Below are 17,972 nucleotides of genomic sequence, written 5' to 3' on the forward strand. Positions count from 1 at the left end.
AGCAAATTTTTATGATGAGGAAGGGATTGTTTTCTCTGAAGTCTCCTGACTTTGTCCAAGGAGTGGGAGGCCAGGTTGCTGGTAGCGTCAGGAGCAGGAAACTGCTTCAGTTCCACCCTTCCTTGGGGTGGGGCTGGGGCTGGGGGGGGGTCTCAGGACATAGGCACCTTGCAATCTCCTGAGTTCTGTACCTCCAGGACTGAGCTACGGTCCCTGGTACCTGCCCCCCCTTTAATCTGGGGCGGGCCAGTCAAGCAGCAGGGGTGAGAGCCTCGCGGGGAGCCCCCTGCGTGCTCTGTGGCTGGCCCTGAGTCATCTCTGCACGTGGTGGCCCCTTCTGTCTCCTGCTTCATCGGGAAACGGAGCACTGAATCTCAGGTGGTGGGGGGAGGGAAGGATTAGGGCTGAACCTGCGGAAGGGAAGGGACAGCCACATTAGAAGTGACTTCCCCGCGCGGGCGCTGGAGCACACCGACAGCCTGGGGGCCGCACGTGGGCGCCGCGCTTCCCAGGTGGGCGAGCACTTGCTCCCGGCCAGGATGTGCGCCCTCCGCGCGGTGCTAGGACTGCTGCTCCTGGAAACTCTCCAAGCCTTCCCAAAGGTAAGGGCGCGGGGGGGGGGGGGGGGGGGGGGGATGTGACAGGAGCCTGGGGAGACGCCAGTGGTCCGCAGCCCGGGACAGTGTGTGCTGCTGTGGCTGGAGCAGGGGCGAAAGAGTCACTTCTCTCTCCTCCACCCGATCAGCTGGGGGAGGGGGGCCCAGGTGACAAAGGGGGCAGTGAAAGGTGAAATGTGCGAAGTATTCACAGGTGAGCGGTTGACTGTAGGGCCAGGGAGGGCGCCTCCTCTTCACCCCGCAGGTAGAGATGCCTGGGACCCGTTCATTCATACACCATGAATTGAACCCCAGGCAACACAGAGCTGTTGGTGAACCCTGTCTGCGGGCCTGTAGGGCTCCTGGGCAGATCAGGTGAGGTCTGTGGGGGTCATCTTGGCTGGAGGATGGTGTCAGGCTCTGCAGGCTGTGTTTGCTCCAGTTGCTTGCTGGGAAGTCTCAGGAGTAGGGATAGTGAGAAACTCACATCTCTTTGGCCACTGGTGTGGGCCGAGTGCCCCGAAGCACATGGTGAATATTTCTGCCTGGAAAAATTCAGTGGTGGGTCTGGTTTCTGTGGTAAGCAGGGCCAGAAATGAGTTTGGACACTGCCTTAGAACACAGAACACTTTCCAGGGGCCAGCACCAAATGAGGCACTGGAGTGTGGAGAGGGGGATCAGGGGACTCAGATGAGCCAGATGTTATCTGCTGTATGGAACCCAGTGTCTGCAGGGGAGAGAAGGTTCACAGTTGAACAGAGGCTGGGTGGGAAGGGGACAGAGAGCAGCAAGCTGATGTGTGTCTGGGGTGCCTCTTTTGGAGGTCAGTCTATTCTTCTGAACCTAGACAGAGGAGGCAGGTGGGTGGGCTGCTGGTAGGAGAGAGGTGGCAGTTCCATCTCCAATGAGCAGTGTGATGCCTGCCCTGCTGGGGGTAAAAGGGAGCAGCCCGGTACTGCTACACTGCAGACAGATCCCATACTCCACTCTCTACATCTGAGGAAGGTAAGGGTTTGGGGTGAGGAGGACTCTGGGAGATAAAGGAAGGATGGATTGTGGAAATGGGGCAGCTTTGCCAGGGTCTGAAGCTTGTTCGCTTCCTTTGTACGGAGTGGGATCCTCCCCTTTTATGCATTTATTTATTTGGGGGGTGCACATATCTATGCCACCTCAAGAGTGTGGAGGTCAGGAGTCAGTTTTCTCCTTTCATTATGCTATGATAAAGCTAATTGTTTTGACTCTTCATCTCGATTTCTTCCAAGCTTTCTCTTTACAGACCTTTATAAATGCATAGCTGTACTTTTGTAGAAATATGTAGGGGCTTCCTCTTTTGAGGCAGGATCTGGTATAGCTCAGCCTGGTCACCAACTCACTGTAGCTGAGGGTGACTTTGAACCTATTCTCCTGCCTCCACCTCCTGGTTGTTGGGATTACAGGTGAGCAACCTCACTCTTAATTTACGTAGTGCACAATAGGCAAGCCCTCTGTCAGCTGAGCTCATCCATCCTCAGCTTGTCTTTTTTTTTTAGATAAAGTCTATGTAGCTCAGGCTGGTCTTAAGCTTGCTATTTAGCCAAGGATGTCCTTGAACTCCTAAATCCTCTTGCCTCTACCTTCTGGGATTACTGGCAGGCACCATCACACCCAATCATGAGTCTTTGTTTGGCTTTTACCATGTCTGCAATAGGTCTTGGAGGGCTTTTTTTTTTTTTAATACTTAGACAATATCTGCTTATACTAAAGTGCTATATAATATTCCATCAAATAGGGAGGTTTTATTCATGTCCCTGATGAACGACCACTGTCTTCTGTGTGTTTGATGGCTGTGAGTGTTCAGCCTGGCATGGGCTCTCTGGGGAGCATGTGTGGTTCTTTCCCAGAGAACAGACTGAGAACGCAGGGCTGTTGACAGAGTGGAAATGCCTTGGAATGAAATGATATGCCGTCCACCCCCCCACCCCCCTACCCCGTCCGCAACAGTGCAAGACATTGTAGCAACTTCCCACATCTTAACCCATCCTTATTTCTTAATATGCATTTCCCAACTGTAGCAGGCTGAACATCCCATTCTTGGGGGCTCACTTCTTGGGTCCTTTCATGGCAGGACTTGGGGTGTCTGTGGGAGAGGAGATGCCTGCCCAACAAGGTTCTCCCTCTGAGTCCTCACAGCTCCTGCCACTTTCCCCTTCCAGTAGAGGCTTCAAACCCCACAAACCCCGGGAAGCTGGGTGTGGGAGTCCACGCCTGGAATCTCAGCACCTGGGAGGCTGAGGCAGGAGGATCAGAAGTTGCAAGGCACTGGGCCCAAAGTCTGATGACTTGATTTTGACTCTCAGGGACTTACATGGTAGAAGGACAGAACTGACTCCCACAAGTTGATCTCCACATGTACATGTTTCTCTCTCTCTGTCTCTCTCTCTCTCCTCTCTCTCTCTGTCTCTGTCTCTGTCTCTTCCCCCCACCCTCTTTCTCTCCTTTACCCTCTCTCTCACATGCACACGTGTGTGCAAGTGCACACAGGAAGAAAATAAAATGTAATTTAAATAAGTTCCAACGTAGTCTGGGCTACATACTGTCTCTCTGTCTCTCCTCTCTCTCTCTGTCTCTGTCTCTGTCTCTTCCCCCCCCACCCTCTCTCTCTCCTTTACCCTCTCTCTCACATGCACACGTGTGTGCAAGTGCACACATGAAGAAAATAAAATGTAATTTAAATAAGTTCCAACGTAGTCTGGGCTACATAGAAAATTCCTTTCCTGGGGCTGGAGAGATGGCTCAGTGGTAAAGAGCACTGACTGCTCTTGCAGAGGACCCAGGTTCAATTCCCAGCCCCCACATGTGGCTAACAACCATCTGTAACTCCAGTTCCAGGGGATCTGATGATGCCTTTTTCTCCTTGGGCATTGCACGACATGGGTGCACTTACATGCAGGCAATACATTCATACACATAAAACAAAAATAATAAAATTTAAAAAAAAGAGAATTCCTTTCTAAAATAAATTAAAAGGACGGGCATAGTGGTACACGCCTTTAATTCCAGCACTTGGGCACTTGAGAGACAGAGGCAGGTGGATCTCTGTGAGTTCGAGGGTATCCTAGTCTACATAGCCAGCCAGGAATACATAGTGACAGCCTGTTAATTAGGCTTGAATTTCAAATCCTTTCCTGCTTTTTCTCAACATCTGTCACTCTGTGCCAAGCTTCTTTTCTTTCTCAGAAATGTTTTCTTTGTAATGTGACTCAGGACTCATGGTACAAGTGCAGAGGGTAAAGCATGTTCCCCTAGGCTCCATCTTTTTCCTCCAAGCACTCTGGGGTGGGGTAGGGGCCCAGCCAGCCTTCTGGTAAATTCCACAGTTTTAAAATTCCCCAGCCATGTCCTGTCCCCAGCTCCAGGCTGATTTTCCTCTTCCAGCTGTTTGGTTTTATTTGCTGAGGTTCCTGCAGGGGAATTCTCATGAATGAGTCTTCAAAGCATGCAGCCCTGCTGCCGAGTCCACTGTCCAGAGCTCACCTAGTCACCCACATAGTGGGAGTAACGATGGCCTTTGGGTATGAGGTTTTCTGGGTTTGTATGGGCAACGTGACTTCACCTCCTATCTGGACCATGCAAATTGAAGTCAATGGGTTATTTTTTAAAAAAAGAAAGAAGAAAAAAAGAGGGGCTGGAGAGATGGCTCAGAGGTTAAAAGCACTGGCTGCTCTGGCAGAGGACTCAGGATCAGTTCCCAGTACCACATGGCAGCTAATAACTGTAACTCCAGTTCCAGGGGATCCAATGCCCTCCTCTGACCTCCGAAGGCACTGCATGACAAGGGTGCACTTACATGCAGGCAGTACACTCTCACACATAAAATAATAAAAAAAATAAAATATTTTTAAAAAGAGAGGGCCAGGTGTAGTGGCACACACCATTAATCCCAGCACGTTGGAGGCTGAGGCAGGTGGATTTCTGTGAGATGGAGGTCAATCTGGTCTATAATAGTGAGTTTCAGAGATGGAGGTCAATCTGGTCTATAATAGTGAGTTTCAGATCAGCTGGGGCTACAGGGAGACCCTGTCTCAGAAAAAATCCAATCAACCAACCAACCAAACATATGAAATTCTCAAAGAATTAATAAAAACATTTAAGATAAAAGAGAAGCGGACAAAGTTCCAATTAGCACACACATAAATAAACGTGACTTTATCAAGTACATCTGTGTAGTAAAAAGACAGATCCTGTCTGGACGCAGAATCCCATGGGATACCTGAGAGCAGGGGACCTGGGGGAGGGGCCCACATGGGAAGAGGCTGAAGGAGGTGCTGCTGATTTCTCTTAATTGAGATCTGCCTTCCTGGCTAGAGGCTGTGGCAGCAAGAGCCCCCGAGGCTGGGCAGCCACATTACTCAGCTTGAGAGCAGCTCTGCTGGGACAAGAGCAACCCTTACTGGAAGTTTCTGTGGTTCCCAGTCATATCCGACCCATGTGCTTCTTGACTAGATGTGATTCATTCTTATGTCTGCACATACACGCACTTTGCTTCCTAGGACAGAGGGAAATCAGGGGAACCTTTGAGGCTGGGGGAGGAGAGGAATCCCTGTACAGACAAGTCAGCTTAGCCCAGTCTGGACCAGTATGACCTTGTCAGACTGTGCCCTGACCTTGGGGATGGCCTGCCTAGATCATAGTCCACTTTTTCAAAATGGACACAAGCCCCTGACTAGACCTGAAGGTCAAGGCAGCCTCTGGGAGCGGGGGGACATTAAGACTGTGTAGGTTAATAGGTATAAAATGCTGAGAACAGCTCCTGGCACATGGTGCATGTTTGTAAAGGCCTGTTGTGTGCTGCATTGTGAAAGCCGCCCCAAAGATGAATCCGTTATAGTCCCTGCTCCGGAGGGGTGCAGTGTGAGAGGGCAGGGACAGCACACGGGAGGTTGTTCTAGGCTTGCAGGAGCTTAGAAGGCTGTTCTCATCTCTGCCTAGATGGTGTCAGTGGAGGATGCTCGGAGGGTCCAGCATTCATGGTGCTGTGACTCCACCCTCACCTAACGCTGTTCTCATTGGCTTTGACAATAGCTACAGAGAGTGAAAGACCAGAGGCGACTGCTCAGACAACGAAGTGGTCACAGTGTCTGGGGTGGCTTGGGGCTACTTTAATGTCCTTTTTTGTTTGTTTGTTTGTTTTTTAATTTTATTTATTATTTTTATTTTATGTGTATGCGTGTATCTCCTGCATGTAGGTAAGTGCACCTGTGTCATGCAATGCCCACAGAGGTCAGAACACGCTACAGGATCCCCTGGAATGGGAGTTATGGACAGATGTTAGCTGCCATGTGGGTGCTGGGATTCAAACCCGGGTCTTCTGCAAGAACAACCGGTGTTCTTAACCGTTGAGCCATCTCTTTTTGGTTTTTAAGAGGGCCTCATGCTATAGCCTAGGCTGCGTTGGCTCAGAACTCACTGAATAGCCCAGGCTGCCTCAAACTCATGGCGATCCTCCTGCCTCAGTCTTCCAAATGCTAGAACTACAGGTATGAGTCATCACACCTGGCTTTTTTTTCCTTTCGTTTACTTGTCTTTTTTAAAGATTTATTTTTACTTTTTAATAATGTGTATGTCTGTGTGTATGTGTATGCACGTGCGTTGTGTGGAGTTGCCTGTGGAGGCCGGGAGAGGGCATCAGATCTCCTGGAGCTGGAGTTACAGGCAGGTGTGGGTGCCTGATATGGGTGCTGGGAAATGAACCCTGGTCCTGTGTGAGAACTGTGCGTGCTCCGCACTGAGGCACGTTCTTGCCTCCCTTTCTTGTCTTTCTCTTTCCCTCCATTTGTTCATTTCTTTGTTCTTGTTCTTGTCCTTTGTTCTTGTTGTTTGTCCTCTCTTTTCTTTATTTTTTTGTAGCCATGGTTGGCCTGGAATTCATGTGCAAGAGCACACACGTCTGTGTAAAAGCACACGTGTCAGTAATTCCAGTGCTCCCATGGTGGATAGGAAGCAGGACAGACGAGTGTACAGCGTTGCAGAAGCAAACGATGCTGCCTCAATAAAGTGAAGGAAAGAACTGTCTCCTGGAAGTTGTCTTCTGACCTTCATACATGTTCTGTGGCGCATGAGCTTCTGCACACACACACACACACACACACACACACACACATACTAAAAATTTTAAATGCCCAGTATTTTTAAAACTTCATTTTTATGGGCTCAAGAGCTAGGACTGGTTGTTCTTGCAGAAGACCTGGGTTCAAATCCCATATGGCAGCTAACAACTCTTCATAACTTCAGTTACAGGGGCTCCAATGGTCTCTTCTGTCCTCCATGGGCATTGCATCACATGGGTGCACTTACATACATGCAGGCAACACACACATACACATAAAATAAAAATAATAAATAAAATATTTTTTTAAATTCATTTTTATTTTATGTGTTTGAGGTTTTTGCTTGCATGTATGTGAGTGCACCATGTGGTTGCAGAGTCTGCAGAGGCCAGAGAGCGCATCGGATTGTCCAGAACTGGAGTTACAGAGTTAACTGTCATGTGGGTGCTGGGAACCAACCCTGGTCCTCTGCAAGAGCAGCCAGTGCTCTTAATTGCTGAACCATCTGTACAGCTACGAAACGTTCACTATTTTAAAAAAAGTTTATGGGCCGGATGTGGTGGCGCACACCTTTAATCCCAGCACTTGGTAGGCAGAGGCAGGCAGAGTTAAAGGCCATTCTGGTCTACATAGTGAATTCCAGGCGAGCTGGGGCTACAAAAAAGGACAAAAAACAAAAAAGAAGACGCTTATTTGGATATTTGGATCCCAATTGTGGGGCTGGGAAGTCTAAACAGTGCCAGTGCCCTGTGGTACAGGAGGTCAGACCTGTGATTTCAAGGTCCCTCTGAGACACAGGCACAGCTCTCTGTGTTGGAGGTCAGCCTGGTCTACATAGTGAATTCCAGGCCAGCCAGAACTATATAATAAGACTATGTCTCAAAATGACGATGATGAAAATAATAACAATAATAAAAGTATTTATATATGTTCAGAGATCCCTCTGCTAGCCGGGTCTGGTGATGCAGGCCTATAATCCCCACTACTCAGAAGGCTGAGGCAGGGGAGTTACAAGTTTAAGACCTGCCTGGGCTATAGAGTGAGTTCAAGGCCAGCCTGGACAACTTAGACCTTCAAAATAAAAACAGATGGTAAACAGAGGAGCTAGGGATGTACCTCAGTGGCCCAGTGCTTGGCCAGCGTGCAGGAAGCCCTGGGTTCCTCTCTGACAGTACAAAAACAGAAACAAAGCCAATAAAGCAAAAATCCTTTGTCTGCACGGTGAGTGGGATGGGGGGACGGAGTAGAGGTGGGGGACCCTCAGGAGGCCACTCTCATGCCCAGATGGCAGGGAGGTGAGGAAGAGCTGGTGGATTTGGGCTGAAGCTGCTACTCAAACAGTCAGCGACAGGTGGGAGTGAGAGAAGAAACAGCCAGTGTAGCAGTAGGGACGGGCTCTCAGAAGAAAGCTGCAACTCCATCCCACCCAGGCAGCGAAGCCCGTGGCTAAGCACATGAGCAAGATGGGGTTCAAGTCCTGGCTGCCACATGGCCCTGCTGGGTGACTTCAGGCACGTTTGTTTTAGAGACGGAGTCTCATGTATCCCAGGTTGGCCTTGAACTCAGTATGTAGCCAAGGATGACCTTGAATTTCTGAGCTCTCTGTCTTCACCTCCCCAGAGCTGGGATTACAGGTATGAACCGCCACATCTAGTTTATGTAGTACTAGAGATGGAATGCTAGGAAAGCACTCTACCAACTGAGCAACATCCCCAACCCCAGGCAAGCTTTGACTTGACTTCCCTGCATCTCAGTTTTCCTATCTGTAAAATGAGGTGAAGTTGGCTTTTATACCCGAGACAAACAACCAGATTTCTACCTCTTTCTTTCCAGCTTGTCTCATACTTGAATGCACATGCAGGCTCTGATTCAGTTGGTTACATCTGGCATGGTGCCTGTGAATCTGTGTGCTAGGCAAGGTCCCAGGTGATGTGGTAGCTAGTCACTCAAATACTGGGATGCTGGGGCACATAGGTAGAAAGCCCCGATGTAGGGGAGCCTCATCCCTTCAACTCTGCTCAGTATGGCCCTTTGGGGGATTTTAATTGATTTTGCCCTTTGACCTGACCTGGTACCTACAGGTGTGGCCCAGCTGTTCTCTCTCTATTGCTGAGACCAGGTGGGACTTTCTGAAAGTGAAATTTACCAAGTCTGATAGGGAAAACCAAACCAAGCTGAAAATAAACCCAGAGACAGTGAGGTTTTAAGCCATTCTCTCCGTCCTGCGGCTGCCCAGGTAGGGCTTCGTTTTCTGGTCCCACAGCTCAGCACCTTGTGGACATGTTGCTTTACCTCAAACCTGTGGAAACCCCCCCCCCAAAAGCTCCCCCAACTCCTGTCCTTGGCCTTCCCCCTCCCACTCTTCCCTTAACGACCTCCTTCTTCTCTCCAAGGCAAGGGCCAAAGCCCAGCTGGTCTGTCTCTTCCTCAGGGGCAGGCAGGCAGTGGGAGTTGGGCTGTCTGGGCCCATGCCAGTGACTGTAGTGGGTTCAGAAGCAGGATTTCCCCGGCTTTTGTACATAGATGTTGAGGCTGGTTCTGCTCTGCCAGGGACTGAGGTGGGTAAAGGGCTGTCATGGGAAGTGGGCACAGCTAAAGTGGTGGAGTAGATGGGAGTGAGCAAGGGAGACCGGGGTGTGGGCCGGGGTATTGCCTGACGTGAGACTGGGCCACTTTTGGGGACTACGGAGAGTGCTACCGGGGAAGCACAGGACCTTGATGCTTCCTCTACTTTATGGACTTGGATACCCTGGGAAGGTCCCTCTCAGCTCTCCAGCACACATTAGGGGCTTTGCAACCCTGTATAGGGGTTGGGGTCACCTGGGTTTGCTCAGAATCTGACCTGGTCACACAGTGTGGCCTTGCAAAGGGCTCTTGGCTGGTGGGGAACTGTTTCTGTGATAAGAAGGTCTTAAGGAAACCACAGAGTCTAATAACTGCCATTTCTACAAAAATTAAAGCTACGTTTTATTTATTTATTCATTTAGTGTGCATATGTGTGTGTGTGCACGCCTGCGTGTTTGGCATGGGGGACATGTGCATGCCGCATGTGTGGAGATCAGAGGACAGGCTGTGGGAGTTGGTTCTCTCTATTGTGTGGGCTTTGGGGATGAAACTCATGGCACAGGCTTGGCAGCAAGTGCCTTTACCTGCTGAGCCATCTCACAGGCCCCTATTTTTTTTTGTATTAATTTTTTTTTTTTTTTTTTTTAAGAAACAAAGTGTCACTATGTTGTCAAGTTGGTCTCTAAGTTATGGCGATCCTTCTGCCTCGGCCTCCCGAGTGCTGGGATTCTAGCTATGCATCACCATACCTGGCTCATCTGTTTTTTCCTGCTCTCTTTGTGCATACATACGTTATTATTGAGGCTATTTCATTTATTTGTTTCTTCTATAAGGGCATATCTTTATGGTTATTTATTTATTATATATTTTTATATGTATGTGTGTTTTGCCTGCATGTGTGTAAGTGTATCTGTGTCGTGGACTGTCCATTGAGGCCAGAAGAGAGCGTTGGATCCCCTGGAACTGGAGTTAGGGACGATTGTAAGCTGTCATGTGGGTGCTGGGAATTGAACCTGGGTCCTCTGGCATAGCACCCAGTGTTCTTAATTGCTGAGCCATCTCTTCAGCCCCTTGCACCGACATTTTTAAACAGGTCAGTTGTTTTGTAGAAAGTCCTTCAATTTTGGTTCCTGATTTGATACAGATTATGGACTTCAAGTAGGAAGACTTCGGAGTTGCATCTTGTCCTCTCAGTACACTGGGCTTTTTATTTTAGAAATAACCTGTGGCTGAGATGGGAGAAAATGGAGACATGGCAAGGTTCAAATCGTTGGTCTGCACTTGCTATGGGCCTCTCTGGACTGCATTTTCTTTATCTGTACAGGAGGAGCAGGCTGAACTCAGTGCACAGTACCACCCATGTCTGCTCTGTACCCTAGCACTCCATCAAGCCAGCCCCTCTCAGACTCCCTAAGCTGTTAATGAGATGACGGAGTGGGCCCGGAGGGGAAACCCAGGGCAAGGATGCAGAACTTTCCCCACACTCTGCAATCCTGGCAGAGCTGAGCCCTGGCAGCCCCGGCCAGCGCTACCCTTAGTCTTCTGAGCACACGTGGGAGGTGCTGCCAGTCGGGGAATAGCAGCTTGTCCTCATGGGTCCCTGCCCACTGGAGCGGCTCCAGGAGTCCTCACTGACCCGAGGAGAAGGAAGGCTGCTGAGGAAGGCCATTTCTGGGCAAAACGAGAAAGGAGGCATCCTGAATACCACCTCCCACCACCCGCCCCAGCTATGCTGTGCAAATGTCACAGTGTTTTCTATTTTGCAACTGCTGGGGTTGGAACCCAGGCTTCATGCGTGCTAGGAAAGCACTCTACCCCTGGGCTACAGCCCAGCCCTAAATGGTTAGATTTATCCTTTCAAATTAAGATGGTGACATGGTTTCAGATGTGCCACGTGCTAGGAAAGCACTCTACCCCTGGGCTACAGCCCAGCCCTAAATGTTTGGTTAGATTTATCCTTTCAAATTAAGATGGTGACATGGTTTCAGATGTGCCAAGAAAAGATGTAATTAACACCCATGTACCCACTTTTCAGCCCCACTGACCTCTGTGTTGCTCTCTGAACTTTCCAGAAATATGTATTGCTTGGTTTTCACTACCCTCCTGCTGACGCCTCTCTGTTTGGGACAGGGTTTCCTGTAGCCCTGGTTGGCTTTGAACTCATTATGTAGTCAAGAATGGTCTTCAACTCCTGATCCTCCTGCCTCTACCTTTGAGTGCTAGGACTACAGGTGTGCCATCACACCAGGCTGTTTCCATCAATCTCTTGAGCAGAGAGCAGAGCCAGGCAACCAACCACTTAGGCGGTTCGTGGAAAATGGCTTCTGCTTCATTCCCAAACCAAGGAGATCCACATGTCATAAGTGGCCACTTCCTGTCTACCTGTACCACCTTGGATGCTGGGGACATCCTAGGCAGTAGCTCTGCCAGAGGCTGGCCTCGGGGGCCTGGGGACCTTGGTTTTGGGGTGGCTTTGGGTTCAGGGCCGAACTGTGTCCTATTCTCAGGATAAGGAAGAAAGATGATGACTTCCACGCGGCCTGTCATGAGTCTTCAGGAAGTGGCTTTGCTGTTCTCTTCCATTACTCCACTGAACTGACCAACTTTCTTCCCTGGATCCCCACAGAGGAATTCCCTCCTTGAACCCTTGTCTTGTTCTTGGACAGAAGCAGGTTACAAAAGGGAGGACTTATTTGGGCTCCCAGTTTGAGGGTACAGTCCATCATGCTGGGGAAGCCCTGGCAGGCAGGGGTGTGAGGCAGCTGATTGCACTTCCCCTATAGTCAAAGCAGAGCGATGAACACTGGTGCTCAGCTCCATTTCTCTCCTCCATTCGGTCAGGATCCCAGCCTTGGGAACAGCACTGCTCACAATTCAGCAAGGTCTTTCACCTTAATTCACCTAATTTAGATAATCTCCCACAGGCAAGCCCAGAAGTTTGTCTTCTTGGCGAGTCTAGGTCCAGAAAGCCAGGAAGGGCACACACTGTAGTCTAGAAGATAACCTAGCAGGACACTGAAATGATGCCAAATTGACAAGTATTTCTTTTTAAAATAAATTTATTATTTTTATTTTATGTGTATGCATGTATCGCCTGCATGTGTGTAAGTGTACCCGTGTTATACAATGCCCATGGAGGTCAGAAGAAGGCATTAAATCCCATGGAACTGGAGTTATGGATGGTTGATAGCCACCATGTGGGTGCTAGGATTCAAACAGGGGTCCTTTGTAAGAATAGTCTGTGCTTTTAACTGCTGACCCATCTCTCCAGCCCCAAGTATTTCTTTTTTAAATAAATTCTTTTTTGTTTATTTGTTTTTGTTTTTTGAGACAGGGTCTCCCTGTAACCCCAGCTGGCCTGGAATTCACCATGTAGACCAGGCTGGCCTCGAACTCACAGAGATTCTCCTGCCTCTGCCTCCCAAGTGCTAGGACCAAAGGTGTGTGCTACCACGCCCAGCTTGACAAGTGCTTTTTAGAGCAAGAAGTAAACAATTAACCATTAATATTCCATATTAACCATCAAAGAAAACTGATATATTGTGCTTCATTTAAACTGACAATACCTGCTCATTAAAGATTCCATTAAGAGAGCTGGACAGATGGCTCAGTGGTTAAGAGCACTGGCTGCTCTTGCAGAGGAAGGAAATTGAGTTCCCAGCACCCACTGGCAGCTAACAGCCGTTGTAAACTCCAGTTCCAGGGGATCCGACACCCTCTTCTGGCCTCTGTGGGCATTGCACACACACAGTGCACTTTCATACATGCAGGCAAAACAACTTATACACATAAAAAATAAAAATCAATGAAAAAAAGATTCCATTAAGGAAGCAGAAAGGTGAGCCATCGGGCAAAGGGAGATCCTGCTAATGTGTATCGTCAATATGTAAAGAGTTCCCACACATTAAAAAATATTTTATTTATTTCTATTTTATGTGTATAAGTGTATTGCCTGCATGTATGTAAGTGCACCTGTGTCATACAGTGCCTGCAGAGGACAGAAGAGGGCCCTGAATTCCCCTGGAGCTGGAGTTACAGATAGTTGTTAACCATGGCATTGCATGACGTGGGTACACTTGTATGCGTGGAGGCAATATAGTCATAAAATAAGTAAATAAAAAAAGAAAAATAATAGTTTAAAAAAGAGGCTAGGAGGCTGGAGAGATGGCTCTGTGGTTAAGAGCGCTGACTGCTCTTGCAGAGGACTCAGGTTCGATTCCCAGCACTGACATGGCGGCTATGAACTGTCCTTAACGCCAGTTCCAGGGTAATCCGAACCCTCTTCTGACCTCTATGGCATTGCACGACACGGGTGCACTCACATACATGCAGGCAATACACTAATACACATAAAATAAAAATAATAAATAAAATATTTTTAAAAGAGGCTGATTGTAAGAATGACATACATATGCATAGTAAAACCCATTATTTTATACACTATTTTTAAAAACTTTTACAAAAACTTTATTGAGAATTTCATACATGTGTATAAGGTGTTTTGTTCAAATCCATGCCCACTTCCTCCCCTCCAACATTCCCCCCTCTGAAGAGGTAACCCTAAAATCTTTTAAGGATTAGATACAAGCTCCCAAATACTTTTGACATTTTTGGCCTTTGGAACAGAGTATGTTGCTAACAAGCCCAAGGACATTTTGACTTTTAGCCAAGAAACTGGCTACATTTCTTTGGGGTCTTTTTACCCTAACTGCCTAACCAATTCCCTACCTCCTATTCTTATCACACCATCCTCTTTGCCAATAGGGAATAAGGATGCAGACTGCTCTGGCTTCCATGCCGAACAGGGATGCAGGGTGAGGCAATTGGAGTACCCCTTCAGTGGGTCTATCTAAAAGACTCCCAAATTGCATAACTCTTGTCTCTAAGGGGAAAAGAAAGTCCTTGAATCATGAATAGGAGATGTGAAGGAGAAGTAAAGGCAAGAGTAATTATAGCATTACAAGTTCTAGACAGGGAACTAGAAAAAAGAACGGCAATTTTCTAATGTTCATATGAGAGTCCATTGGAGTTTCTTGACAAGGGCTCCCAAAAGCATCCCTCTATTGGGTTCCTCCTCATTTTTCTTTTGTCTTCCAAGGCTGGACTAGTTGTCTGGGAAGAGTGGCTGGATACTCAGGTGAGGGTCCAGTGATCCTGCTTGGCACGCCTTTAATGAATGAGCACAATCTTCAACAAGCACAATTGTGACTATGTTTAGCAATCAGGCTCAGCCTAAGTCGTGATGATAGTAGTTATTTCATGCAGAAGGGACTGCTGTATAGCATCATCTTATTAAAAGGAGCTGGAACTTAAAAGGATTTGGTGCTAGGAGCCACATAGGAGGGAGAACATACATCATTTGTTTTTCTGAGTCTGTTACTTCACTTAGCATAACAGTTTCTAGATCCATCCATTTACCTGCAAATTTCATTATTTCATCTTTCTTTACTGCTGAATAGAACTCCATTGTACACTATTTTTTTTAAAGTCAGTTGTAAGAGAGTAAACTGAGTAGTTCAACAAATGGCAAATTCAAAGAGGAGACAAAACTATTTGATATAGAGGTTGGGTTAGTGGTACTGTCTAGAAGGGTGTGTGGAATGCACCAGGCATTGCAGAGGTCCTGCTTACGGACCTGGGTGCAGATGCTGATGTGGATGCTGACGTGCAAGTGATGCAGATACTGATGCAATGCATCTGTCCTGGATCTGAGTACTTTTCTGTCTTGGTATGTTAGACTTCAACCTGTAATTTCATCGGATGTTCCTATAGTTGAGCTTGTCCCAGGGATTGGGTGGGAAGTATGTCAGTCCAATGGAGGGGGATGTTGGGTGTGACCCACTGGAGCCATGGGCTGATGGCTTGAAGGTAGCAGAGAGAACTGGCTGGTGGATGGGACTGTCTGTGAGCAGAGGGCTCTGAGACTCCAGGCATTCCTCTTGAACTTGAGCTGCCATTAGTCCAGTGGGGAGATGTGGAGTCAGGCATTCTTTCCCTGATTTCTAGGACACCAGCCAGGGTGCAGCCTCACTTTGACAGCAGGTGGACACCAGTCCTCCTGGACTGCAGGGTAGGAGTGAGGATGGAGGTTTGGGACTGGCCTTGTCTCACTAGGATCCTTGTCTCTCTAGGATCGACTCCTCAAGACCCCCTGTTCTGGAGACCCCAGCTACTACCCAGGTGAGGCTGTTGGGAGCTGCTGTTACCGCTGTCCCTCAGGTGAGTGGGGTGCTGGGGGCAGGACAAGTGGGATCTTCATCTTGATATTAAGACCCTCAGGAGGGACTGATGAGTGGGGTAATGGGAGCCAACAGTCACCATCATGGTGGTCTACAGTATTTTGAGGGCCATTCATAACATCACAGGATTTGGGGAAGGGCAGGGTGCTGGAACAGGTCAGGTCTGTTGCTTGTGCAAGGAAGCAAGATCGTTTCAACTTGGAGGTGCTGGTCAGAACTCTTGCCATGAGTACTCTGTCTGTGACTCTGTCATGCCTTTTCTTAGCTAACTAGTCCCTCACGATCCCTATGTTAAACATTGGTTTGGTTTTGCAGATGCAGCTGTTGGGGCTCAGCAGGGTTAAGTAACTTGCCCCGGGTCACAGAGTTGAGGCATGGTTGTGTTGGCTGGGGCTGAAGCCCAAGGCTTTGTGATCTCAGGGCCTCAATTGCCAGTATCTTCTTCAACCAACTGTCACTTCTGGGGCTTTGAGGCCCTTTGCAGCTCTCTCTCTCTCCCTCTCTCTCTCTCTCTCCCCCTCTCCCTCTCTTTTCTCCCCCTCCGCCCTTTGTTTTTGTGGTGCTGGGACTCAAACCCAGGGCTTCCCATTTGCTAGGCAAGTGCTCTACCACTGAGCTACATCCCCACCCATTTTTGCTTTTTAGTTTATGACAGGGTCTCACTAAGTTGCCCAGGCTGGCCTTGAACTCAATCTGTAGCCCAGGCTGGCCTTCATCTTGCAGTCCTCCTTAGGCTGGGACTGCAGGTCTGTGCTACCTTGTCCTGCCCTTCACAGCTCTTGTCTGCTGCAGGTTAGCAGGTGCTTGTTCTAGGGAGGCTTAGGTTGCAGCCTTCTAGGGGAACAGAGCTTGTCTGAGCAGAGCTGGCTTCCTGGAAAGCCCACCATCTCTAGTACAGTGTGACTTCTAGTAGAATATCAGGAAATTCTTCTGGAACATTCTTCAGGCCTGAAGAACACAAGAACAGGGTCATGAGGCATTTTGGTCGCCTGTGGTTATAATCAAAAGTCCCAAGCACATGTGGAGGTCATGGGTGGCTGGGACATGAGGTAACAGTACAGTGTGGTCACTGAGGGCCAGGAACATGTCTCCACTGAGGAAAGACATTACTTATGATAGACAGGGGGAGGAAGTCTCTGTGACTGGCTCACTGTAACTGACCGATTCCTGCTTGAAGACAGCAGGATATCAGAGATAGGACAGTGTCTGGAGGGCTTCCTGAGGGTGGGGAGTGTCAGGCCCACACACTCACTCTTGAACCCTCCCAGACATGCAGTCTGGACAGGCAGTGCTATACAAGGTCACAGGGGATGAGAGACTGGGGCTGGGTAAGATTTCTAGCCAGCGTTCTCTTAGCACTCCATGAAATGGGACTCCATGAAATGGGACTCCAGCCTTGCATAGGCAATGGACTCAAATTGTCCTTATGAATGGTCCTTTTTTTTTTTTTTTCGTCTTTTTGAGACAGGGTCTCCCTGTAGCCCCAGCTGGCCTGGAACTTGCTATGTAGACCAGGCTGGCCTTGAACTTACAGAGATCCACCTACCTTTGCCTCCTAAATGTTGGGATTAAAGGTGTGCACCACCATGTCTGGCCATGAATGGTCTTTTATGAGAACTTGGCAGGGTTTCATGCAGTCCAGGCTGGCTTTGAACTCCCCATCCTCCCACCTCTGCCTCCTAAATGCTGGGATTACCACACGGTGCCACCACACCCAGCTTCCCTTTTTTTAATGGACTTTGAGCCGCGCATCTGGTGGCTCACCTGCTGTATCCAGGACTCAGGACTTCAGTGGCCCTACCCCACTCCTTCTCCCAGCCCCCTCCCACTCTCTCCCCTGAAGCCTTTCCTCTTTTTCATCCTGGCTTGGTGGCCCAGGCTGCTGTGTAAGAGTCCTACAGACTGGGAGGCCCAAACAACAGCTCCTTGCTTTCTAGTTAGAGCCTGGAAGGCCCACGATCAAATTTCTGGCCCGATTAGTTGTTTTTGTGAAGGCTCTTGCTGGCTTGCAGTCTGGCAGGCGTCTTCCTATGGTGTGTGCCTGTCTCTTCTTAAAACCCTACCCCACATCCCATAGGATTAGGCTCCTGGTGGCCTCCTTTACCTCTAGTTGCTCCCTAACGTCTGTCTCTTCAAAATAGTTACGTGGAGGGTGAGGGTTTCATCATGCATTTGGGAGCACACAGTCTAGCTCAGAGCCTCATCTTCCCATCTCCTTCCATCAGACTCTCAACTATCCCCCTCCTCATCCTCTCTCTCCCTTCACCCAGCCATCCTTCAGTCACTTCTCCCTTCCAGCTTGAAGAGAGACTTCCATTAACCCATAAAGCAATTCTTGATTTGCAAACAAGCCTGTCCGAGACCCCAACCATAAATTTCTGCAAACGGGTCCTCCTGAGACCCTTATCTTATTGGGGGAGAATGCAGGCCACAGATTCTCTAAACCCCCGTGACTCTGTCTACCTACACAAAAATACTTAAGCTCC

At 48.7% G+C, this 17,972-nt stretch overlaps 1 protein-coding gene across 5 annotated transcripts in view; it reads left to right on the forward strand.

The window, feature by feature from the left end:
- The first annotated feature begins 421 nt into the window (after positions 1–421).
- Tnfrsf8 (TNF receptor superfamily member 8) overlaps positions 422–17,972 on the forward strand; it is a 58,740-nt gene continuing 41,189 nt past the window's right edge. For 3 of the 5 annotated variants that reach the window (XM_017802398.2, XM_029554490.1, XM_017802396.2), the window contains exons 1-2: positions 422–602; positions 15,379–15,466. In XM_017802398.2, coding sequence (XP_017657887.2) covers positions 540–602; positions 15,379–15,466 — 151 coding nt within the window. In that variant the 5' untranslated portion in view covers positions 422–539. Of the gene's footprint in view, positions 603–9,164; positions 9,241–15,378; positions 15,467–17,972 lie in introns of those variants that run through there. The other 2 variants (XM_008849953.2, XM_029554491.1) reach the window with 2 other exon arrangements.

Source organism: Nannospalax galili, unplaced genomic scaffold, assembly GCF_000622305.1.
Source record: "Nannospalax galili isolate Female #2095 unplaced genomic scaffold, S.galili_v1.0 scaffold1225, whole genome shotgun sequence".
Classification (NCBI taxonomy): Eukaryota; Metazoa; Chordata; class Mammalia; order Rodentia; family Spalacidae; genus Nannospalax; species Nannospalax galili.